The sequence below is a fragment of the Buteo buteo genome, chromosome 5 (genome assembly GCF_964188355.1).
Source record: "Buteo buteo chromosome 5, bButBut1.hap1.1, whole genome shotgun sequence".
Taxonomy (NCBI): Eukaryota; Metazoa; Chordata; class Aves; order Accipitriformes; family Accipitridae; genus Buteo; species Buteo buteo.
The window spans coordinates 42,181,401-42,207,892 of NC_134175.1; the positions used below are offsets into that span (position 1 = coordinate 42,181,401).

The window sequence follows — 26,492 nt, forward strand, 5'->3', positions numbered from 1 at the left end:
TCTTCTCTACTCTGGCTTGGTACAGTGTGCTTAGCCTGTATGATGAAAACAATTTGTTGGGTCACATTTGGGGATTAGGTTGAACAGCAGCCAGCCTGGGTCTGTAAGGGCAGGGAATTAACGGAGCAAAAAATAGAACCCACCCATGCAAGTCCCTGGGAAAAATACTCACTCTCTGAGCATTTCTGCTCTGGAAGCTGAACTCTCCCGCAACATCAGAGACACCTGGCAGCTGCATTCTCCAACTTGGTTCCTGAAATATTTAACTGAAATCAGAAAAGCAGAGGTTTCTCCCTCCAAAACTGTAACTTGCCACAGCTAAGTGATTGTGTGTTGCACTAAAGCACCTCAAACCCAGTGTGGCATCCTCCTTTCCTATGCCCAGTATTGTGGTGGTTGACTGAGTGGATAAGGTCCCTTTATATTTGGAGCCAAGCTATCTCAAACAGCTTTTACTGTTCTGTTGCTGTCTACACTGGGAACCACATACTCCCCGAACAAAAATCAAAGCAATTTACAGAATGAAACAGCTGCAAACAAACAAGCTAAAGGAAAACAAATACAAAAGCTGGAAAATCAAGGCAGAGGAAGGGGCTATTTTGCAAAGTTGAAAATCTTTCCAACTCTGCCTACTGTTTATTTATTCAAAACCAAGCTCTTAAGTTTTCTAATGTTAAGATATTAAAAGCAGGGTCTCATTTCCTTCCCTTCCCGCCAGCCCAACCAATCAGCAAAACCCATCTACATAGATTGCTTCAGCCTGTACATGTTTATATTAAAAAACATAAAAGTGTCACCATATATGGTGCTGAGTACTTATTCTTCCTTTTGCAGAGGAATACCATAGATGCCTTCTGGAAAGGGCTCCCATTAAAGAATTCATTAAAGTGCTCCCCCCACCCCTGCTGCTCCCTCCCTCCCACAGATATATATCATTCTTCTAGCCCCAAATGGCTCTTCTCCACTTAACACAGGAGATGCCAAAAGCAAAATTTAACTCCCCCAGGACAGCAGTTGTGTAACGGTTGCCACTGCTCCCCTGAACTGCTATTAAAAAACCAGACTTGAACCGATTAAGGGCTGGAGATATCTTTTATTAGTGAAAACACTTTCGTCCTTCCCAGTTTAAGCTTGTAAATAGACTACAAACTCCTGGATGATTTTTCTTTTTCAAACAAAAATGATTTTTGCTACTGAAAACATTTCCTGGACATGAACAAAACAGATGTGCGTTGGGGGGAGGAAGGAAAGAGAGGCGGGTTTTCCCAGCTGTGTTCTCCTTTCAAAAGACTTGCTAGACAAGAGCACCTTCAAGTCCACTTTGGCCTGAAGTTTAAAACGCAGACGCAGGAGTGCCTTTCTGTTAGTTTGCCATAAGCATATTGTCTGACCTGGTTTTTAAATAGTGCATGGAAATACATTTCTAGACAAGGTTCTGTTTGGGTGAATAAACTATAATTTCACCCATTTGCAACTTTGCAATGAAGTCACACAGTAAGCAGGTTCATCAACACAGATGCAGCACTAAGTTATGTCTTTATAATAGTAATTAGTGCCTTCACATTTTCAGATAGATTTCCCTTGCTTTCTGTTGCTTTAGAAAATGAAACAGTGGATCAGCCTAATATGAAAATCAAGCCTTTAATGCCAAGAAGAAATTAGTGGGGTTGACCAAAGTAACTGAATTGCAAAGCAAAGGTCCTGCAGGAAGGAACACATCTTATTTGACCTTAAGACCATTATCAACAAGAAGCCATATATATGTTTTCAACACTTCATATCCAACAAGTCAGAATATGTACACTAGAAACTGTTATTGAACGCAATCCATAAGGACAGCACTGAAAGCCACAACCTGAATTTCCTTCAATACAAAAGGCTAGAGAACATCTGAGTACCAAAGAGAAACTGTCCAAATGGCAAGAGACGATCCAAGTCAATGCAGAGAGTAACTCAGTCCTGCACTGGAGACCTGCCATTCTTACTTCCTCCTATGTGTGACCTCCATTTGGAAGCAAGAAAAATAGAAAAAAGGAAAGACAAAAGGAAAGATAAATAGAAAGAATTGCACGTCACCTCCCAACACACTGATTGGCATCAAATGATGGCAGGGTACCAACACTGCTGACAACCTGTTGTCTTCAAACAATGCATTTCAAACTGGGCCCTTTTGCCACTATTGAAACTCATGAATTTTTTCCTGCTTCTCAGAAGCTTTTAAGAAAAGCAGACACACTCTGAAACTGCTCAAGTACTTTCTCATTCACCACTGCTACAGGCCTGTTAGCAGGCTGTTGGTTTACGAGAAGATCCCTCCCGTAACTCTCCTAGAGCTCAATTACTCTTCCTTTAGGATTTAAAACCAATCCAAAGCTGACAAAGTAGGAGAAGCTACGCAAGCTGAAGTATAGACAATTTACAGCATACATCAAATAGGGAGGCACCACTGCTCAGCTTCTGTCATGACTGTATGGCAAAAATATTTGCCTACAAGAATTGTGTCACCAGTGGGCGAGGTTAAAGTAACAGAGACAGCACTGTCCCAGGAGAGGGTTCTAGGGATACTGAATGTGGTCCTGACCACTGTGAAGAAGAATAGCATTTCTGCAGGCCCCATTTCTGCAATGCATCTTTCCCTCTGCAAATTCTTCACATAGGCTGAGAAGCAACTAAGGAAGGCAAAGTAAACCTCTCTAAACTAAGCTATTTTTCACAGGGTTTGGAAAATAAAGAAGGGGGTGAGAAAGCAGGAGAGCATTTTGTTCTTTCTATTTTTAAAACCTTGGGAAGTACTTACAAATTATGGCAACAGTGGGACATAGAAGTACCTAGATGGAAAAATTATTTAGAAGGTAGTTTTTTTGATCTTAATTATGATTTCTGATTCAAGTGAATGGCTGAAAACTAGACCACTGGATACAAATCTTGAGTCTGTGTCTGATTCATCATATCCCTGTTCAAAAGTGTAGCCTTCTCAGGGAAAGTCCTGCTCCCAGTGAAATCAAAGTGAGTTTTGCTAATGATTTTAGGAGCAGGGAGAACATAATTTTGTCTTCTGAATTCAGTTGCAGAGTCTAAAAAGGTGAAGTTAACAACACTGACTCACCTTGGAGATCACAAGATGGAAAAAGAGAAACAAGCCAAGAAAAATTAAGAAGGACTGGATGGTTTAGATGCTAAATTCAATGAAGAATAATTCTGGAAACTTTGTAAATACTTTTACATTTATGCAATTTCAGAACATAGGCAAGGCAAGATATGTGGAGGCAGCTAGAAAAAATAGAGCTTTGCAGTACACAAGTACTACTTCAAGTCTTTCACATTTGCTGTTTTGAATCTTGGCAATAACAGTCTTACTTCTGCAACTTGAGGTTCTCTGTGCTGGCATTTTATCAACAAAACCCTAGACAAAGACAGATCTTAGTGGCTCTATTACTGTGGAATAATGACAGACATGGATAAAACCTATGCTTAGTAGCTATGCAATAAAGAAGTGTCTGGAAGTGTTGACTTTTGCAGTATTGTTCTGTAGAATGCCCATGCACAGGACTTCTCTTTAAAATGTCAAGGAATAATAATAAAAAAAATCCACCAAAAACAAATAAAACCCCAGCTGCAAAGCCTGAAGCAATTTTAAAAATAGCTCTCTGTCCTATTGTGGGATCAGTTTTCCCTGGAATGGCTTTTATGTTCAAAATATCTTGAAATACTAGTTTCTTGGCAGAATCTACTCAAATATTTTCACTGAACCTTAGATGAGACTTATTGTCTGTGCGTCCCTAGGAAGCACTCTCTGGAGGAAGAGGAAAAAAAAGCACTGTTAATTACAGTGTAATTTACTCTGCAATACGTGTTTCACACACCGAAAATTCCTACTGGCCTACCAAGTGTGAAACACGTATTGCAGAGTAAATTACATTTTGTTTTAAGAATGAACTGAAAGGAGCAAAGAAGTTGATCCCTAGCTACAGCTGGTGCTTCAGTGCAGGTAACTGCAAAGCCTCAGAATGAGGTTTTGCAACTCTTTTGTGAGTTAGTTAAATGCAGAGAAAGTCCAGACTTCATGAAGCTTTAGACCCAAAGAAAGCAACTAATCTACTGGATCACAACTTTAGCTGACATAAAGCAGAGTAGCTCTACTGGCTTCAAAGAGGATGTGCTGATTTACCTCACTTGAGGGTTTGGCCAAAAGTTTTTTATACCTGAAAGACCAATCATTTTGTTTGCATTTTACAGCATTGAGTGGGAGAATGGAATGGGAAGGGGTATGGTTTTCTTTCCTAAAAATAGACAATGTGTTGATAGCAGAAAACAAGGTTTGCAACTGTATTTTACAGGAAGACAGAACTATATTTACTGTTTGGTGCAATGGAATGTAATCTTACAACTGCTTTTTATATAATGTGAGTTGCAGAGTATTTGAGGTACCACTGATTTATAAGATGAATGTTTACCTCTGATTTTAATCAGATTATCAGAATCTCTAAATAAGATTAATCAACAGTAACCAAACTTCTATGGAAGATGGAGTGGGAGAGAAGAGAAATACTCAGCATCTGAGAAGACAAAGGTAAACAAAGCAGATGATTTTTTTAAGGAACTGCAGGAGGATTTTTGAGGTCTCTCATGTTGACTGTGCTGTTATAAAAATAAAGGCTTTACTCAACAAACACAGTCTCTGTTCAGTACTCCCAATTTCTTCGCTTACCTCTTCATTTATGATGTACACACTGACTGAAAGAACATGGGAAAGTCATACTGGGATAAAAGCATACCAGTTCTTGCATCACTGGAAGTATGCAAAGGACAGCAGGAGAAAAAGATGTCTAGTTTTCTGAGTCAGAAAACAATTGTTATTTCCTATTTCAATCACAATGGTTTCACAGAGACTCTGACTGATTTCTTATCCCTCATCTGCACGCGCCAGCATTTTGCAGGCTGTAAAATATTTAAATTTCAACAGATGAACCACAGTGGTGGGTGAATCTGTTGTTCTTTTTATATTTATGCAACACCATTCCTTGAGACCTGAGCAATAACAGGCTCAACGGAACATTACTAGGGCAATTAAAATGAAGAATGCAAGTGTAGAGGAATCAGAGGTCTGTGTAGGTTTAAAACAAGGACCAGGAGAGGCTACAATGACTACCCTCTTAAAAGTCAGACTTAGTAGTCTGTTATATAGTAAAAGACAAAGCAAACATACTCTAAATAATGCTGAGGGATGGAAAGACAGAAAGCCAACCAGCAATCATTCATGGATCACACTGGGCTACATACCCTTGTCAGCTCACTCTGATGAAAGGAGAAAGAACTAGGAAGAGACAAATAGATCTTTTGTTAAATCCAAATTTTTAAGACCAGAGTTTTAATTTGTGAGCAGCCAACACAAAAGGAGAATTGTGGAGGTATTAAGACAGAATTTAGAGCTTAAGAATAATGGAGAAGAAAATTGGAAAATAATTAACACTGGTAGGAAACTATGCCCAGACTAAATTAAGGGAGTTAGAGAAGGAATGACTCCCTAAAAGCAGCTATGCAACATGCTTCTAAAATTAATACATGAAAAGGAGCTGCACATTTTATTTGAAAAGAAAATGATTATGTCTAAAAATAGCCCACTGTCAACTTCTCTATAAACTCTTCAGTGTATTGACTTGTGGTTTCTCAGTTATTCCATAGTTTTAATGGACTTTTAGGAGTTTTTGAGAGAAAGACACTAAACGCAGCTCTCCTCTCAGGTACTGTTAAGACTGTTTCTGAATATATAAACAATTCTCAATCAAGTATTCAAGACAAATGCGGGCAGTTCAAAAGCTATTTAGACAAGACTATTTGCTGCTGAAAATTATTTTAGCTCTATTACAAACATATATAGCTGACATTTGGCTCCTTGGGTATTCCTGAGGCAGTCAGTTCTGTTATTCATAGTATATAAGCAATTGCCTAAAAGCATATGGCTTTCTGTTCCTCGAACAGTAACTGAAATTTTACAAATGACAGCAGGGTAAAAAGAGGTATCAGCATTTCCCTTGTTCTAATTGCAGCATAGCTTTACTCAGTATGGATTAGAAAAAGCCAACATGAATGCACTGATATTTGTGGGATCCCCAGCTATTTCTCCAGTAAAAGAATTAGGGTATAACTGAAACTAACATGTAATCTGCTGTGTTGTTTTCTAGCTAGAACTTCTTCTCACACCCCAAAAAGTTGTTCTCCTCCACTAATTTTCTGAAACAATTTATTTTCTAAGTGTACATTCTGTTATGTTCTAGAGTCATGATATTGTCAGGCTTCCACTTTGACAAAGGTCTTCAGTGATGAATTTGGCCTGGGTAATCACCAACTACACCCCATCATTAATGTTGACTTGCTCAAGTCAGCCACGACAAAGTCCTCCACAAAGCCCTCTTGGCTCTCCTTTGTTCTTCCTGTTCTCTTTCCTTCTTCCACCCCTGAAGTTTTGCTGAAATATCTCATTCTCTTTCAGTTCAAGTGAAACCACCAGCATATCGTAAGAGAAGATGCCCACGTTCAGGGCACACAAACCGAAGTGTGGAAATGTACCAGTAGAAGGTAGCAATTCTCACAATTAGGCCTGCTCTCTCATGTAGCGGTTAGTGACCTTAATGAAACCAAACTGGCATTTCTAATCCTACCAGAGGTACTGAGTGTTAGAAATGCCACTGATCCCCAAAGAGACTTTTCTTAGATGCAAGGATGTATGTAGACATGACCTGCACAAACCAGCTTTATGAATGCCCTGGATGACCTGGGCTGATTGTGAACAAGTCAATTGTTCTGAAATGAGTCTGTTCACAATTTATTGCAGAGCACAAAGGGTCTAAATCTACCGAGGAGCTTATTTGCAAAAAGGTCGTGGCACGTATGGCTCTACCTACATAGATGTTAGTCATAAGACTTGAAATTAAGTGTAGAAAAACGTTGTTATAGGAAATATTGATATACAACTCCTATAATTTTCTAAAGCACCCTTTCCTGGTGAAAAGTGAGTGCCTTGTCTGACTTCAAATACTAAAAAAAACTGAGGCTAGTTTGTGGCTGCCTGTGATAGTCTATGGAAACATACCTTACAGCTAGGCATCTACACAGTGGCATGTCCATCATTTGGGCAACACTGATTGGAAAATAAACTAGAACTATAAAAGAATTAAACTCACTGTTTAGAGGCTAAATGGGTTAAATCTATTAAGCAATGCCCTCCCTGCTTTGTTAGGAAGACATGGATAATTTCTTTGCAAGCAGGCAAAGGACGATTCAGGTTTTAAATTTTGTACTAGACTGAAGTATATGAAACAAAAATAACTTGTTAATAGCATAAAAAAAGACAAAAACCACCATAAACCAGGCAAGTGCAAGTGGTGCAGAACTGCAGTGCTAACACCTCGTAATACTGGGCAATATCTGTCTAAACTACCTACTGGACTAATCTGTGTGCATTAAAGAGCTAGCATGTGGAGCAGAGCAGATAATTTTCTTCCACTGTAATGGATTCAAATGTCCATGATGGTTAAATAAATTGTAATAAAGAAAGTCACAAATATTAGCCAAGTAAGGCGATACATCTATGCACAGTAAATAGCATAGAATGATAACATCAGTTTAAAGTTGTACACTAATTTTTCTATAAGCACATAGGGGATCTGTAATTATACCCAATCTTCATCACTGGAGGTGGAAAATGCTGTGGCACTTTCTACGAGGTAAAGAACCAGCAAATCTGATTCTTCATTTAAAGGGCAGTTATTTTATCAGGAAAAAAAAAAAATTCCAAACAGCACTTCCAAATTTTGTAGGAATGACAAGAAGCATCAGGGTGCCTCTTTTCAAAGAAGCATCAGAAAAAGGAGACTACAACTTCCATAAAAAATTCAGACATTTCAAACATGGCTAAGAAACACTTTCTCCCCTTAAAGAGATGGATCATAATCTTGTGGAATGGCCCTTCCTGGCTAGGTTGTTCCCATGGAAAGCAGGCATCCTTACAAATATCCAGAGAGATGCCAAACATGATAAACAAAAGCTCCAAAATCAAGACGTTGGTTGTGGTTTCCCCTGCTAGAAACCCAAATTTCTTCCCATACTGCTGCCATAAAGCTTTGTTTTTCAGGATCCCAAAAGGAAACTATACTGCTTTGTTCTTCTTTCTGACTCTTCTTGTGTTTCCTCTTTCCTTTTTGAGTTTTATTAGTTCTTTTCATCCCTCAGGAATATTTTGTTGCTTTAGTATCCTACTGTTTTGTGCCAATAGGAGGGAACTCTTGTCTTCTTCAGGCAGGAATTTCAACCTGAGGGTAAATATAACTAATTGTTCAAAGGGAACAAGCCCTTTTCATGGCAAACATACCTGAGCTGAATTTCATATTGCCCTGCATGATGAGATTGCACATTCCTCAAGATCAGTGTGAAGATGTCTTCATTTTGCAGGATTTCGCATGCTGTTCCCGGCATTATTTCTTGCCCATCTTTAAACCAGTGAACAGTGGGGAAAGGATCTCCAGCAATGGCACAGGATATAAGGACATTTTGCCCAGGAGCTGCTGTCACTGATCTTGGTTTGCTAATGAACCAGGGCTGAATACCATCCTGAGGTTCTGTAGTTTACAAACACAGTTTACAAATCAGGAAAAAATGCCAAGCTTGAATGTAACTAACAAGCTAACTAATTTCAGGGAAAACAATCACAGACATGCAAAGTTATTTTGAACATGCAGGGTATAAGTTTTTAATCTGAAAATAAGTCAAGCTTTAAATTTAGAAGTAACTTGTGTTGGTACTAAAATTAATCGTTTACTTGGCACTTTACTGGCTCGATCCAGGGTAGTATTAAGGCCAAAACAAAGGGACTTTAAAGCTGCCCTAAAAGGAATCTTGAAGATTTGTCCTTAGAGAATATGGGTAGGAATAGCTTTAAGGACAAGTGACAGTACTATGACTGCTGTGCAGTTGAGAGCTCATGTAATAAATCATCATTAATAATTGCATAAAATCGCATTTAATACAGAAGACCGACCCTGAGGGTAGAACTCAGGGGAGCTTAGAGAATAGAAGAAGGTCTGAATCCAGAGCAGACAGTGACAACAGACTACAGATCCACCCCTGGAGGCACAGCTCTCTGAAATCCTGGGGTTCAGATCCTTTACATTAAAAATAATAAAAGTCTCCCATTAATTTCCAATAATTCTCAGTAATGAAAATGGGAAAATGTTGGCATACAGCAAGATGAAATGAAGTCCCCTGTCGTGAAGGTAGTGAATGCCCAGTCACAGGGTGTTTGTAGGTACTGTGTTTACTGTGGGATTTACATCATATGTGGAGATTCAAAGCCAATTTTTTTGCAGCTAGTTCTCAAATTGCAGAAATCATGTGTTCATCACCTGCTACCACTACAATGCTAATATTAAAGCCAGGATACCTGGCTCCTAGACAGCTTTTCCAAATACTCAGGGCTTTAATTAGAAAGAAAAACATCATTAAATGGTTTACATTAAGTCCATAGCTAAGTAAGCCTTATAGTTATAATCTGAAGCTGCATTTAGCAGAAGTTTTGCGCTGTCCCTAGGAGTAGGACTGAGGAATGCATTTTTTAAATAGTAACATAATGTTCCAGAGTAAAACGATTTTTTTTAAGGTTGCTTCTGGTCAATATCTTTTTAAATTCAGATGCAGAGACTGAGAACTCCTAGCATCCTTCACAACAGACCTTATAAACACTCATGTACTTTAAATAGACACTCCTCCAGCACATTAGAATTGTTTTCTTTTAGCGTTTCCTAAGGTGGAGAAGAACTTTATACCTTGTACTGTCAATGTAGCCTGGGTTTGAGTTTCTCCTAATTCATTCCAGGCTTCACAGGTATATTTGCCTGTGTCTTCAGGAAATACTTCCTGGATGTACAGACTGTACTCATTGCCTTTCTTCTCAAAGTGGAAATCTTCTGTCTCCTGGATTTCTTTCCCATTGTGCAGCCAGATAATTTCAGGAGGTGGGTTAGCTGAAAAATAGGAAACAACAAAAAATCAGAGACACGCACAAAACCCCACCATATATTGATTAAGAAAACGAACAAGGTTGGTTGTTTTCTGCCACCTGATTCTGTAATTTCGTCTTCGAAACATTCAGGAAATTCATTAACTCTGTTGATGCTGTGTAATGTGGAATAGCTCTGACTCTGTCTTATTACAGTTAAAATACAGATGAATAAGGGTGGCATGTATACAATAGAGACGGAGAATGAGTTCTAGATCCCACAAAGGTGATTATTGAGGGTTTCTATTGCCAAAGTTCATACCAGGACTCCTCTTTCCTGCAGCACTAATCTTGTTTGGTTCACAACAAAAGGTATTACAAGTCCACTGAAATTTAGTTTTAGTTCAACAGCAGGATCCAATAATAACATCATAATCATATTATTATTATTTCAAAAAAGAAACACTTGTACAGGTCTGAACACATTAACACTGGACAATGTTCTTCCACCCTGCAGATCAGATTAGACGAACCTAGCTATTACTTTTAAAAAAACGGGTTCCTTGTAGTCTGGACCCATTCCATAGTGTTAACATCAAATACATCAACACTGTACTCGCTATACACAGTTACATACAACGAATTGCAACCAGCACAGAGTAAAAAGAAACAGAAAACCCTAATATGGTTTCGGTAGTCCAGAACTAATATACTTGAGCAAATTTCAATAGTTACATGTTTTCCACTATGTGCAAGATACATTTTAACACAATTTTTCCCAGCCTCACTTTCAAATAGATATTTTTGTGATAATAGATTTGCTAACAACTGCCAGCATCATGGAAAGATTTAAATTTGACCCTTTCAGTATTTTTAAACTTCAGATTATGATTTCATGAAATTGAAAAATGGCATCCGAAGACACCTGCTAAAAGGAAAGGACAGTGGGAAAAAGCACATACTTTGCAGCAGGACTTAAAATTTTTAAATAATACTGTTCTGTAGCTACACACCTGATACCTCCACAGTCATTATCACTTGACTTCCATCCATTACTTTGAGGTCAGTCAGGCCTTTAAGGAAGATGGGTGCAAATGTCTTGTTTAACTTGGCAGCCTGTGCACTTTCTGCCTTCTTGCTGCTCTTCTTTTCTGTGAAGTCAAGAAGAGAACAAAAGGGGTCTCTTACTGCAATTTTCATGACAAATTTTAACTGACCTAGGGTCAAGGTGATTTTGAGTCAGTGGTCTTGTTTCAGCTCTCAGAAGGCAAAAATCACTGAAACTACCCAATATAGCTGTTTTGCCTTGCCAGTAGTCCAAGCAGAAAGGCAAGAAATGCGAATGGAGCTGTTCTTCCTCCAGGGATCCTCTTAAATCATTGTTAACAGATATCACAGAGTATCACATAGAAATTTACACTCATTTTTCCCAAGTACATATGCTCAGAAGAAAATCCCCAACATCTAGTAAACAACAATTCAATGCCTTTAATCACTGATAAATTCACATAAAAATCTTAAGATATGTTACAAGTTGCTATTCTCATGATTGATGAGTTAAAAATGTAAACTCACAGAAATATAGGATTTGCCACTGTGTATGAAACTACAAACCATTTAGATTGTTAGACGGTCAGTATCAATGGGTTTGAGTTCACCATGCTCCTTTCCTGTATTACACTTAGCCAACTGATTGATGATGGGAAAGATTGAAACCTGAGATTATCAACATATATCACAAAACAAACTGTTGGATTAGGGCTTTTTTAATCAAAAGATGAGTGTTGGAGTTAAATTAATCCCTCTTAAAAATAAAATCTACCTGTGATAGATATGTAATTTCCAGTATCCACAGTGGTCTCCTCTGTCTTGGATTCAGAGGCTATGAAGCAAGATCATTTAACTGTGACCTATATGGTACACTAGACCAGGAGAGATACTTCTGCTCTAAAAACCTGAGCAAAGACACTTCTGAAGCCAAAGCAGTGATCATGAGCAAATGTAAGAAGTCATAAATATTTATCGGTCACTTGGATACACTTTTTGTTTTGTTTAGCTTGAGTTCGGACATCTTACGTCTTGCCTTTAAAATGCCAACCCTACTTTCTGTCCATACATGAAAATAGCTTCATTTTGTTTATTCCTACCTTCAAAATTTTCAAAGGTATGTCAAGATCATCCAAAACAGTATTACAGCAAAAGTAACACAAAGTGCCAGGCTAGAAAAAAACCACCATTCATAAAAGGATAGTAATTAGAAAAACTGAAAGCACCTCACTGAGCAAGTCCACTGAACCTCCTGGAGGCAAAAAGTTAAGCTTGTCCCAGGGTTATTTGAGCTCAATGTAAATTTGGAAGCTGCCTGGAGAGGAAGTTTTTCCTCTTCTCTAGCAAAGCTTTTTCTAGCCAAAATCTTGTCTCGCTTGCTTATGTCGTAGGTCTTTTCTTGGCACTGAGCAGTGAGACATTGATGCATGTGAGAATGGAAATATGGGACCTGACTGAGACCTACTCAGCTCAGTGTTATGGACTTACTCCTCTGAAATACCTGGTTCACCATTGGGTCACACTGATCAGTCTTAGGGCTCCCTATAGTACCTGCTTGTAAGTGACTAATGCTGTAGAGAAGCCATGAAGTTGAGTCAAACCCATCTACAGTAATAACTTCTGTGGTTCACCATATTTCTCTGTTTTCTACTGTTTACTCAGGGAAACAGCTTCAAACAACTGCTGTACTAAGCAATATCAGCACATGCTCATTCACTACTCTAATGCCTTGCAGAAAATCCCTTTGTCCCTCAAACTACAACAGACAGGGGAGGGAAAGCAGAAAGCCATATAATGGGAAAAAAAGAGGAAAAGAAGAAGAAGAAAGGAGGAAAAAGAAAAAAAAAAGAAAGTAATTAGAGAGGAAAGAGGCATAGAAAAAAGAAAGAAAAGGATACAAACAATAATGTTTCTGTTATCCCTTTTATTGAAATAATTCATAACATTACAAATCGAGAAGGCAGATATGCAATAAAAAGAGAGCAGAGAAAGGAAAATAAAAGCAGCTGTGTGGTTCTAGAGCAACAGAGAAACAGACTTGGGGTATGATCAGAGAAGTTCAAGCCTTCAGAGAAGGACAGATAACAAAAAAGAGCTGAAACAGCTTCCATGAGAGCGTTAACAGTGACCAGGAAAGAAATTTTCTAGTAGTGGCTCTAACAGCAATTCTCCCAGAACAGACCGAGTTGCCTCCAGTAGAGCCCTGGTACAAACAGCATTAAGTACTAGCAGCACTCCACATCCCTCACAAATGGCTCTTTGCTTTATTAGACTGACATGCCTGTTCCTTGTAGTCTAAATAAATGGATTTCTGTAATCGAGGAAGACAATACAGTCTAACAGCCTCAGCTTATTGAAAAGAAATGGGCAAGCAACTACAGAAGGAATATAGCAAAATCATTTCCCAAAAGGAATTTTTCAGCAATGCTAACTCCTCCAAAATATGTGCTGCAGAAATTAAAGTGTCATGTACTGGAATAAAACCACCTTCTTGCACAGAGCATAAACATTAAAAGGAAGCAAGCAAATAATTCACGGTAATTGCATATATGAATCACAAACCCAACAAGATTACAAAAAAGTTAGGCCTCAGTTTCTGAGGTTATCTCAGGCAGATGTATCCTACGCTAGTGAGGAGACCTATTGATATGAGTGACATTAAGAAGATTTACTGAGGGTGCAGGCCTCTACCCCTAAAAGAGTGGCCTGCGGGATTAAAGGATGAAGAACAACTTGCCATTGTGATCAGTGCTCACTATTTGTAAGTGAAGCTGTCAAATTGAAATGAAGGGGGCCAGAACCTGCCTCACTGTCACACAAATCTTAAAAGTAGCTTTTACACTAAATTTAAGCACTGCATAGGTTTACGCTGACCTCTTGTATGAATACCCATTCTGTGCTTAAACAGAAAATTACGACGGTAAGCATCAAAACCCAGAAGTCTATGGTTTATAAGTAGTAAAAAACTTAAAGGGTACAGCTTCAACAGTGCAAGAGAAGCTACTGGAGACACAAAAGAATTATTGCATTAGGGGAAACAGTGTAATCATGCAGCAGAACATTAAGATGGATTATTAAGTCTGAAATGTTGAAAACTTGAGGAATACTCCAGGAGCAGAAACAAAGGCAACTTACATATCATAACTTCTCTGAAGACATTCCTATCCTTGTAAACCTATCATATACCAATGCACATGCACTTTGATTTAGTCCTTGAAGTAATACTTGATTTCTCAGTACCTATTACAAAGCAGGAGTAAAAACATCTCCCTTTCTATGGCTGATGTTCTTTGGAGCACAGGGGCAGTGAAGGCATTTGTGCACCAACAGATATGAAATCTGTTCTGTGTAAGAGCTCAAAAATTAGAAGCTATCATGGCTAATGCAACCAGTATTCCTTTTTAAATGTGATACATCCATTAGAAGCTACCATGGCTAAGGCAACCAGTATTCCTTTTCAAACGTGTGACATCCAGGATACAGTAAATATATGGCTAAAAAGACTGATTCCATGACAACTTGAACAGGCTTTCTTCAAAACACAGCATTCTCCCCTACTTTTTCAATATATTTTTTTTAATGGGGATCTCTAATCTTATGCTACTGTTGGCCAGTAGTATATGTTGATCGGTAGCATGTTTATTGCACCAGCAGCTTAAGCAGAATATCACAAAAATTGTCTAATATTTCTTGACTTGCAATTAAAAAGACTTAAGTTCTAATCCATAAACACTATTTGTTCATTAAGAAACCATAGGGGCTCATTTCATGTAACATTTCTTCCTTTATTTCACATTTGATATTGTGGACTTCTAGACTTAGAAAAAAATGAAACTGACTACTGACAGCTTCAGTTTCTCACAGATGTTTTACACAAGACAACACAGTTTTAGATATGTTATTTAGTTTTATTTAGTCTTAGTCTAAAATCATTGTGTTTTCTCAGAAGGGACTGATACAATCATGCAGAGGCCAAATTACAAAGCCTGAATGTTAACTATTTTCAAATTCTTCTGAAGCTTGTAAATGCTATTAGTTGTTTATTTATTACATAGCACCATGCAGTGACTCAGTGCTCCTCTGATGAAGGCTTTAAGATTTCACAATTTTACCATGAGATCACAGTGCTGTACATTTTCACAGCTTATTTTGATATACCTAAGGGCTTCTTCAGTTTTAGCCTTTACAGCTCTTGTTTGGAAAAACAGCAATCAATTTGATTTTGGAGGGCACTTGGGAAAAGAAGGGACACTGCTCATTCAAGCTTAAGCAAATAACTCCTGTTCCCATTTATGGTGAAAAGATACTGTGTGATTCCACTTCTTTTTGAAAATACTTGGCTAATTATTTTGTCAGGAAAGTAGTGCAAGGAAAACTATACACCAAAAAAACAGGCACCATTTGTGAGAGGGTAGCTTCAGAAAGTGTAACAACCGTAGAAGTTCACATTCCCTGGCCACAGCTAGGTGCTAGCTAGTCTCATACATCAGGAACAAAATCTGTGACTTGCACCAGGAAAATGGAGGGCAGGGAGATGAGAAAAACAGGACACAAGTAAGCAAGCTGCACACAACGAAAGGCCAGTATTAGGGCTTGCTTTCCCTTATTCCTCCAAAGCCCCGTTCACCACATGAACTCTGCTGGGGTTCAGAATTCTATGTTTTTCAGTAACAGCTGGCTTCAGGGCCCTAAGCAGGGGGAAGGAAGAGAAGAAAGCACAGGTACAGCTCCCAGCTCAGATACTGCAAGTGACTATGCTTCTGGCTGAAACAACCTCTTTTGTAACACCACAGGGTAATTTTGCTGCCAAAACTACAGACAATAAAAATATGGCACATCTGGCACCAGAAAGGAAATATGGAACCTAAGGAAAATTTTGTCTGACATTAACATAAAGGCATGACTTTGTTATATATCTATGCATCCTCAAGCTTAATCAACAGGATGTGGAAAAGAGGAGATCCGATCTCGTCCTATTATGTTAATGCGCTCTAATCACCTGTAGCCATTTAACATCTCCCTCACCACTCTTACTTCTTATTACTTTCAAGTAGGAGTAGGTTCACCTCTAAGAATGAAAAGAAGAAATATAAGAGTTAACACATAGCAGTACTGCTATAGTGACTGAAAAAATTCTACCCCGGGCAGTTAATTTTCTCCCTCCATTTCCTTTCCCTTCCCCAATGAACTTCTGCTGCCGCAGTTAAGTTCCCCCCATGTGGGTCATGCCAAAGCAATTAATGAGGAACATCAGAAAGCACTACATAGGGTGGGCTTGATAAAACACAAGTACATTTCAATAACTTGTTTTCAGACCATGAATCTAGTTTATTTGTGGCAGCTTTTATAAGCTACTATAATTTTAACCACAGCTGTTGGTTTTGTGCAGGTCAAATCATGCAAGATAGTACAGAATATACTATAATTTTCTCAAAGGCTCCATACACAGCACTGAATTCCCAAAGGCTCTTACAATATTATGAGATCAAGAAGTTTAACAATTTTTGCACAGAGCTGTGGTCTGGCATAATACATAAGCCCAGCTGGAGCATTCTCTGGTGAGCAGTGGTCTCTCTGTCATTTCAACAGGCTTTTGATAAGGCATTACACAGGGTGATAGATTTAAAAGTCCACCACAATGATCCCACTTCTATGGTTCCTATGATTTTTGCCTTTCCTCAGGCTTTAATATGCATGAATGTTGGGAAACAGCAAGTAATAAGATACACAGCTCAGCGGGAAACACAGCCTGGGAGACCAGAAATAGTAAGCAAGGCATTTAAAGGGTACCTTATATACCCACATATGTTTCCTACAAAGCAAAAGTAATATAGGCTTTTCCCACAGCATTGCCTTACCCCTAAGGGTTAATTTTTTTTATTAGAAAGACACTCTAATAAGCATCCAAATCTATGTTTAAAAAAAGCCACTTAGTGCATTAAGTCCACAGAGATTAAGGAGAATTTAAACTTTTCCAGTTTCTTACAAAAATACAGATTCTCAGCATATTTGGATGGCAATGGGAAAAGAGATATATTGCCTCTGATACACAACTATTTCTATTAATCTCTTATTCTGTTTTTCCTGTGTTTGTGTAATCAATAGTAAGTTCATCCATCTACAGCTACCGTATCAAACATCAGTTTATCTATTAACCTGTATTAATAGAAATTTAAGGAATAAAAAATGTTTTCCTATTATTTGACTTTTCTCAATCCAGGACTTAAAGACTCCTTACATAAATTTAACCTCCACTTATCTGCAGACTGGAAATTACGGCAAGTGGAGTCTTAATGTTAGCTGTGGGCCTAAGCCAAAATACACTTGAATTTTTTAAAACCTGGACCTGGATCAGAACTTGGTGCTTGAACACCACTGTAAACATCTTTATATTGATAAGCAAGGGTGAGTTATTGTGTTGAAGGTGTATATGTAAAAGAAAAAGTGGAAAATTCATGCTGCACTGAAGACTTAACCTACTACAAATCAATTCTACAACACACATGTACCAGTTTAACTGTAAGTATGCAACCAACTATTTACCTTCTAAGGTAAAAGATATAGATAAACCTATACACTCAGAGAGAAGGAAAAACAGAATACATAACTGCACTGCGGCATTTCCATTCCCAGATTTACTGTTGAAACTGGAGTGAAGAAGAAAATCCAGATCAGGATGCAAACTTTAAGGTTTCCAAAGACTGGACCTGGGTTTTACCTAGCCTGTAGTCAAAACAGTTGATGTTTTATGGGCATCAGCTATTCCAGTAAATTTTCTTGTTCATTTGCCTACCCAGGTGTACTGAAGATTTTTTTTAATGTGAGCTGCAGAATGCTGACATCTCCTGCTGAAATATCAGGACTTCAGCATGTTCAACACTGCACAGAATCACACAATAATTGAGTTTGGAAGGGACCTCTAGAGACTGTCTAGGCCAGCCCCCAGCTCAAGCAGGGTCAGCTACAGCACTGCACATACACACCTTCAATGCAATAACTAGGGGCTACAACTGGTTACACGTCAAGGACATGCAAAGAATAGGGCTTGCTGCCTTATGTTCAGAACACTGCAAACAACTTGCAGTGTTTAGTCTTATAAGAGATTTAATTATACTTGAGGAATCTGTTTGCCAGAATCATGTGGTTAACTGCCAAATAGTGCCTAGTCTGAGCCGTGCGAAAGGACTGCCTCAGCAACATTTACCATTTATGGTGTTTAAATATCATTTTGGCTCAGAGGCTAATAAATCAACTGAGCTGAGGAGAATGCTTAACTCAAAAAGCTCTGTGTGTGAGCAAGCTCAGAGAGAGAAGCAGCAGATTCCACTAAAGTCTCTCAAAGACAGACTCAGGTTCACACACAGATTTTGATCTTGAAAAGAGTTTCACCTCTCCAAATATTTTCAATGTAAATAAATCCAGCTGTTATCAGATCTCATGTTAACAATGCTATCAACTCAAAAAATAACATTTTATAAGGCAGAAAATTGATATTAGGATACTCATCTCATCTGTCTTTCTTCCTGTAAAGTATTTTTCTGCCTCAGGCCTGCAGTGATATGGTCAAAATATTTTCTGCAAGTTTTCCAAGAATTCCAAACTTGATTTATACTGGCATAAAAAAAAATATGAGACCTCTATGTTCTTGAGATATCTAGGGACATTTTTGCTTTATTAAAGATCTCAGGTTGGTATGCCATTTTGCAAACTTAGGTCATGAGAACTAGATGTTTAATGACCTGGTAGTGTTCTTTACACATCTACCTCCCATCATTTATTTCTGCAGTTATAATCTGTTTTTGTAAATGGAAGGCGAGATTTAAATATCCTTGGGAGATGCTTTCACTGAAGAGCCGGGCCAAGTTATAGTCTGGATGTTGTGCCTTGCATTACACAGAAAAACTGTCAAACCAAGACCGACAATGCCCTAAGCCTATACTAGTCAGGGTGGTTAGGGATATACAAAGGAGGCTGAGTTCCACTTTATCCAGTCTGGCAGTCTACTTATTTTACTGCAGGCTAGTCTTCCAGCCTTGTCCTGCAGCTCCATGTAGATCCTTCTTTCCTGAGTCTTTCCCTCTGTATGGGATATCACCAAGTTATCAGCATTTTAACATCTGTTTTGTCTACTCAGCTTGTTCTGCAACCCACAGCATTTGAAAGAGATGCCACCCCAGAAATCCCACTGTGAAAAGGCTGACTATACCAGTAAGAATTATGATTTGGGAGAAACAGTCAGAATAGAATAGAATAGACTATTTCAGTTGGAAGAAACTTACAACAATCATCTAGTCCAACTGCCTGACCAATTCAAAGCTGACCAAAAGTTAAAGCATGTTATTAAGGGCATTGTCCAAATGCCTCTTAAACACTGACAGCCTTGGGGCATCGACCACCTCTCTAGGAAGCCTGTTCCAGTGTTTGACCATCCTCTTGATAAAGAAATGCTTCCTAATGTTCAGCCTAAACCTCCCCTGGCACAGCTTTGAACCATTCCCACGTGTCCTATCACTGGATCCCACAGAGAAGAGATCACCAACTCCCTCTCCACTCCCCCTCTTCAGGAAAACTCTCATTTGGAGTGCAGGAGACAGAGATACAAAGTAGCCAGCTGAGTTCACTGCAGATCACTTTGCAGTCAGCAGACCAAATTCTTCAGTGACAGTCTCACTGAAGTTTTTGCAACTGAAGTGGTGTTTGCTTTTGCCTTCAGAACTGTCTGCCTTATTAATGACTAACCCTGTTTGCAAGTTATTTACATCAAGTAATCGCTCTTTTGTCACTGCCACAGACAGCAACTCCATGGAAGGCCTGAGAGCTCGTATACTTACCAAATGCATTTATAAGGCAGCTCAGCTGTCCGTCTGCTAACAAATTCCCCAGCATTAGATACCAGTCTGACATGGAGAACTGCAGAAATGGTGCTTCATATATACTAGATCAAGCTAGCTTAGATCCACAGTGAAAACGTGCATACTGCTGAGGCAGAATTTCACCTTCACATGTACAGTCTCAATTTTTTGTGCAGCTGCCCAGGTAGAATTTAACTTAATTGCAGTGTATCACAATGTATAGAGATACCACTTCCATTAGAAAAAAAACCTGGGCTGTACATGAGCTGAAATGCAATGGAAGCACAATAGAACAGGCAGTCATATAAAGCGCAAGTGTTCATGAGCATGACACTGATATAAAGAGTTACAGCCCCTTCAGCGCTTTCCTCCTCTGGCAAATCCACACTGGCAACAGAATAGTTACCTGTGGTAATACTGAAATAGTTCTGCTCACTCTGTTGAGTGAATAATCAGAAGGATAATGTACTATGCATGCTTTCAAGGAACCCCTCAAATAAGGCAAGTAAGACTCAGCTTGAGAGCAAGGAAACATTTGAAGTTAGACTAATATAAAGGAAAACAAAAAAAAAAAAAAGAAAAAAGAAAAAACTAGCAACATTGTATTTCTGGGTAAAAGTTGGTGTCAGAAAGGAATTCTAAAGCAAGGCCTGTTTGGCATTTAAGTCCAGAAAAGATAAGGTAGTTCTAGTATGGCATTGTTTGTGGTCAGTTGTCTTGTCTTGATGAATTTCTATTAAAAATCTCTCAAACTAAGACATTACCCTGGGGGGGGGGGGCAAAGTCTGTATATGTGGACCAGCAGTCAAGGCTTGACTAAAATGAAGCTGCATGGAAACACCTCCAGCACTATACAGATATACAAAGTTCCTGCCCTCTGTTCCTTTACTCAACTGCAAAGTAATGACCTGCTCATTAAGACTCACACTGTAACCTGTATTAAGGTGCTTAGACATATCTGCATTACTCAATTTTCCAGTCTGTAAAATAGAAACCTTATTCTACTAAAAGTGAGGTATCACTGCTTGACAAAATTAGATCTCAAGAAGTGCTAAAGCAGGTGTTAAGAGTGATGTATCTGCCTAGTTAGATGTATTTTGTATCCCAAATGTACATACAACACATTCTGTTGTTGCTTCTGTTATGTGGACATTTTTGCCTTTTAGGGCAAAAGAACTGCCTAGGCTTGCAGAACTAGTAAGGACAAGGAAGGACCTGCTAAATTTCAGCATGGGAGACCTGTGTTTGTTTTTTTAGTTTTTTTTTCAGTTTGGTTGGCCATACTAACCTAGGGACTCTACAATGCAACCCAGTTAGATGCTTGAACAACACACTGTTAACTTTGTAAGACTAAACTGAAGAAACATACCTTCAAGAACTTGTCATCCTTACTTGGCTCTCTATACACCAGCTCATAATTATGAAATTTTCAGATTTCTCTTTAGTCACCTAACTCAAAGACAGATGCTTCCCTTAGGCAAACCCATTCCCTCTTTTTCTTGCTTGGACCTTCCTTTCCTACAACCCTACTTCTCCTCCTTTATATGCTGTTCATAAAGCAATTCTTTAATTCTCACCCTCACTGCCCTTCTTTTTCTGCTGATGCTGAATATCCCTTGCCTATACACTCACAACTCTTCTCTGTGGTTCTCCCATTTCCCTACACTTTTGATAATGGTATTCTCAAAAATATTTATACTGAGAAGAAACATGCACATCACCCTGCTCTCAAACCAATCCCTTTAGTTCACTGAGTCCTTTGATTAAAAGCCATTTCATAATTATTATTTTCTTGTGAGACCCTGACATCCTCCGCTTTTCTGTAAGCATTGGCCATGCTCATCTGCTTATGCAAGAATCTTTCTTCTGTAAGTGAAACTTCCATGAGATTTTTGCACTGGAGCATATATATGTTTGTTTGTATATATATGTTTTACATCAGCTGATAATGCAAGGTACTCAACCAGCTTCTAAACACTGTCAACATCTCTGCTCCCAAATCCAAGAGAAATTAATAGAAGGGGACAAAACTCACACTAACAGAAATGCTAATTATCTTTTAAAAAAAGTAAAAAAAGTAGGCACAGATATATCATTAAACTCTGCCTTGCTTCCTCTATAATTTTAATTCTAACATTGAGAAACAACTTGCTTAAAGATGTATTTCACTTTTTGATTTGTAGTTTAAAGGAAAACTTCAATCCTACAGGTACTCTTCCATTTACAGGTAATCTTCCATTTCCCACTCTGCCTTAGTAAGAGGCACTGGAAATGAAAAGCTTAGATGTTAAAACAGGTCACTTCTAGCACTTAGTTAGCCATTTTACCTGTGATGTCATGGTTTTTAATTGTTACGTAACCATTCTACAGACTAAATTTCTCTTTGGTGGCTACTCCATCTGATGTATCATGACTGATGGTACACAAGTGACTAAAATATACATTTGCTCTTTGTCATTTCTTTAGCAATATTTGCACAACAGGACTGTGTTTTGATAAATTCAGGTTAATCTAGTAGTCACAGAAAGGAAGCTCAGTGAAACTAGGTTGGAATTCAATTCATAGAAGTAACATAAGCTGGGTAAATTCATAACTACACAAGAAAAGGAGCAAAAATGTCAGAAAATTAATGCAGATAGAAATGATGCTTAGTGTCAGAAACCAAGTCCATTTTCCTCCAGAAAAACACACACTACATCCAACTCTCAGATGCTTTTGGACTGATTTTTGGTGATTAATTCTGATTAGGGCTTCCTCCCATCCTACAGCTTGCCTACCTCAAATCTAACTGCACAACAGTCATTTCTGGAGAGTTTTATAAATTGAGCTAATCCTACAAGATAGTTTGATGACTGACTGAGTTCCCATTAGCTAAGCCACATCACATCAGCTGCCCTTGGAAACATTCTTTGGGGTAACATGATGCCCATACTTTCAAAATTACTCAGGCATATACTCAGTTAACAGGTTTTATATGTATTTTGATGACTTCCACTTTTCAGCTGAAACTTGGAGCATTACAGAATTTGGCAATCCATGTTGTGACAGTTTGCCTCTTGGGCAATGCAGTGCCATTCCCAAGACTGTTACAATAACTATCTGTTTTCTGTCATTCTGGTACATAATAGCTTAATGTTCATAGTATTTGATCACTTCACAGTTGAGAAGACCATCAGATGTAGGGATGGGGTTTTTTTCTTCTTTCTTTTCTTTTTAAGTCAAACATTTTTTTCCTGTCAGCATCTCATCTTTGTTTTTAATTTGTAAGAAATATTAATGTAATTCCTGCCATTTAACTTTTGCTCATTCTGCAAGCACTCATCCCTCATTTGCATCCAAATTTGGTTCCCCTTTTACTGGAAATTATTTATATCAAGAAGCTGTCTTTAGAGAACATTGTTCATATTGATGGCACAAATCCTATATCATTAAAAGCTTCCACACATGTTTTGCCTTTGTCCTTCATTTTTGGTCTCTAGCCGGCATTGTGTTTCATGTTTAGTCCTGAGGTGCTGAAAGAAGGCAATTTAAAAAAAAAAAAAAGAAAAAAGAAGCTTAGACTTACAAGGATTACAGCTGTTAGTGACCCATACAGAGTGCTGGACTGAGAACTTTGGGACACTCTTGAAAGCACTGAAACAGAGTTTCTCTGATGCTCATGACAGCTTATCTCTGACCTTTCAATACAGTAACAAAACCCCCTTCCCTGTCACTTAGTGCTCTGAAACCAATTCTTACATAGCCAAGTGGTTCCACCAGGCTACCGATCGGGAATGCCTTTTGCCATTTAACAAGACTAGACTTGTATATTTTGGAAAGTCTTCTATAGTCCTTTATATTTATGTTACGCTTGAAATACAGCAAAATGCTTTCAAATAAATAGTGATTTTGAAAAGCTGTCACAAATATTTCATCACTGTAGGCAAGTAAGACATCATACTTTGCTTACCTTAGGCAGAATATATATCTCAGAGAAACAAAGCTGTAGCCTCTCAATTAAATTTTCAAAGAGAGGCTGCTTATTGCAGTGATAACCTTCTTTAAAAGATTAATGTCTAAGAGAGGTCATTCTGAGAGAGAAAGAAAAACAACCCACAACCTAAAGACAGCATCTTTCATGACTGGAAGAAAAGACTCCTACCTGAAAACCTTTCTTCCACCTGGTTATATTTTATGGTCCCATTCACACCAGATGGAAGAGTGACAGGAACAAAGCGAACTGGTTTTCCAGAAAGCATCTCCCTTCACTGCTCTGATAAATGGTTACAGCAGGGACTCTGACAGGCTTTCAGGTGACTTTAATCTGCTCGTCCAATGGTCAATGAATGACTACAGTAATCGGATTGTAAGGGCTACAGGCTTCCCAACATAGACACTTATGCTGGGGAGGCTGCACTTAAAAAAAAAAAAAAGTGCGAACAGAAAGTGGTGGGGGAGAAAAGGGAACAGATGTGAAGTCAGGAAAGTGCACTGCTGGCAGGGAGGGAGAAATGAGGTCAAGAGCTAATGATCAGGAGCAGCAGTATTTGCTGAATAGTGTTTGCTCATCAAGGGAGGCAGTATTAGGCCTCTATTCAAAAAAGCAGTGTGCAGAAGACAAGCATCAGCAAAATGGGTGACTGCAGAGCATTACAGCCCACAAAAGTACCCTGGCTGCAAGCCTGTGCTGCTGCTATCACTACCAATGCTTCCTGCCCTCCCTCTTGGAATCAAACAGTGATGCTGGGAGGAGGCTAGAGAACTCTCAATGAGCCTGCAGTGGGTCAGATATTTTGTTATCTACTGCAGAACTGCAAGAGAGGACAGTCTCCTAGGAGTCAGCCCTCATGTAACAAGCACTCCAGCTTGATACGATACCTAGAGAAAGCTGGAAAAAGGAACTAGCTGCCTCTCTTACACACAGAGTCTGTTTGCAAAAGAGCAAAAGCTTCCTACACACAATATTAATTTGGAGTGGCACAACAGTAGACTGAGCCTATCATATGTCCCATCCCTATTCCCGCTCTCCCTCCAGCCTGTAATTTTGTGTAGTACACCCAGGAATTGGTGTGAATGTCAGGTGGTTAAATACCAATTTGACACATCTTTTCTACAGGTGGATCTGACCTATAAATCCTTGTCAGTGATTAGTTAACTGATAGAGACAACCACATACCAGAATGCTTATCTTGGGTATGAGGCAGACCTGAACAACAGTTACTGTGTCTGGGAGCTGGCCTTACCTTCCAACTACACCAGTTATTACCACTAGTTGTCTTGCCTATATATTCTGATTGTCACAGCTAGAGCAAAGCACTGACACTGACTTACTATATAGCTACATCCAAAGTCAATTAACTTCTCCTCACCTCAGTTTCCTATTCGTAAAAAAATGGTGAAAATGTTCAGCCACCCTGATAAAAGCTGATTAATATTAATATTCAACTTCACTATCTACAATCACCATCAGTATATAATTGCTGTGTATTTCAGGTGACCTGAATGTACCCTGCATATCCCTGTTAAGGAGCTGAGGGTTTTTTTGTTTTGTTTTTGTTTTTGTTTTGTTTTTTAAATGGGATGGCCGGTGTATTTAAGAAATGGCTTGCATACTTATTTTCATATCACAAAACAATGTGAAAATTGTAATATTAAATGGGAATACCAACTGAATTGCCTAGCTTGCATACACAATAACAGAAACAACTCAGTCATGTAGACATTGTTTAAAAACTTTTTAAAAAAATTGTACATCAGCCCCAAAGCCTCCCAAATTCTTATTTTTCTTTGTATAGAAAATGATGCATAAGTTTAAAGGAAAAAATTCTAACAGTTGCAGAGCAGCAAATGGTACCATTTTAGGAACATCTGTCATTGAATGTTTGAGTAACCTGGACCATGTTTCTCACCTCTCAGGTTTTCTTGCATTAGACTAATTAATCTAGCATTTTATTCAGTGCACCCCACTCACTGGAGAGTTCAGTCAGAAAAATTTCTCATGGTGAAGACATTTGTTAAGCTGGTTTTTCAAAGAAGCGCTGATCATTCCCTGTAGTTCATCTCTACCTGTATTTCAGCTGTAAGGAACCACTGTCACAGGGAAGACGGCTGTCAGGATTCAATTTAGTCTACTTAGTCCTTTACAAAGCCAAAATTAGCTTCACCTTGATTAACTTAGTTTCTCCACAGACTATCTGATGGATCTATCCCAACTTACTCAGCCTTCAGATCACTTAAGTAAGTGATCTGAAGTTGTTATTTTCTTGTCTTAAAGAAGCAGAAGACTGACCATTTTGAATTTTTTAAGACCATTGCATTTCTTATGCCCCATCCATATGAAGTGTGGGACTTTTTCGACACAGTGCCAAAAGCCTCCTACAAACAGCTAAGTACCTTCAGCATTTTTCATACAAAACTGAGGAAGGACTGAGGTTGCTCAGCACTAGGCAGAATTTATCCTGCTTAATAATAAGGAAGCAAAAGACAACCATAAATGAATCTGAGACTGATGACTTAGAAGGAATGCTATGCCACAACAAGCCTAGCTAGTTATCCAGGGCCCAATGCAAAGCATATTGAAAGTACTACAGAAAATGCCCCCCTTGTGTTTAATAGGACTTGGA

General features: G+C 38.6%; 1 protein-coding gene across 4 annotated transcripts in view; it reads right to left on the bottom strand.

The window, feature by feature from the left end:
* MYLK (myosin light chain kinase) overlaps positions 1–26,492 on the bottom strand; it is a 221,856-nt gene that overhangs the window by 75,197 nt on the left and 120,167 nt on the right. For all 4 annotated transcript variants that reach the window (XM_075028799.1, XM_075028800.1, XM_075028798.1 and 1 more), the window contains 4 exons: positions 11,005–11,142; positions 9,819–10,016; positions 8,369–8,615; positions 173–253 (listed from right to left, as the gene is read on the bottom strand). In XM_075028799.1, coding sequence (XP_074884900.1) covers positions 173–253; positions 8,369–8,615; positions 9,819–10,016; positions 11,005–11,142 — 664 coding nt within the window. The remainder of the gene's footprint in view (positions 1–172; positions 254–8,368; positions 8,616–9,818; positions 10,017–11,004; positions 11,143–26,492) is intronic.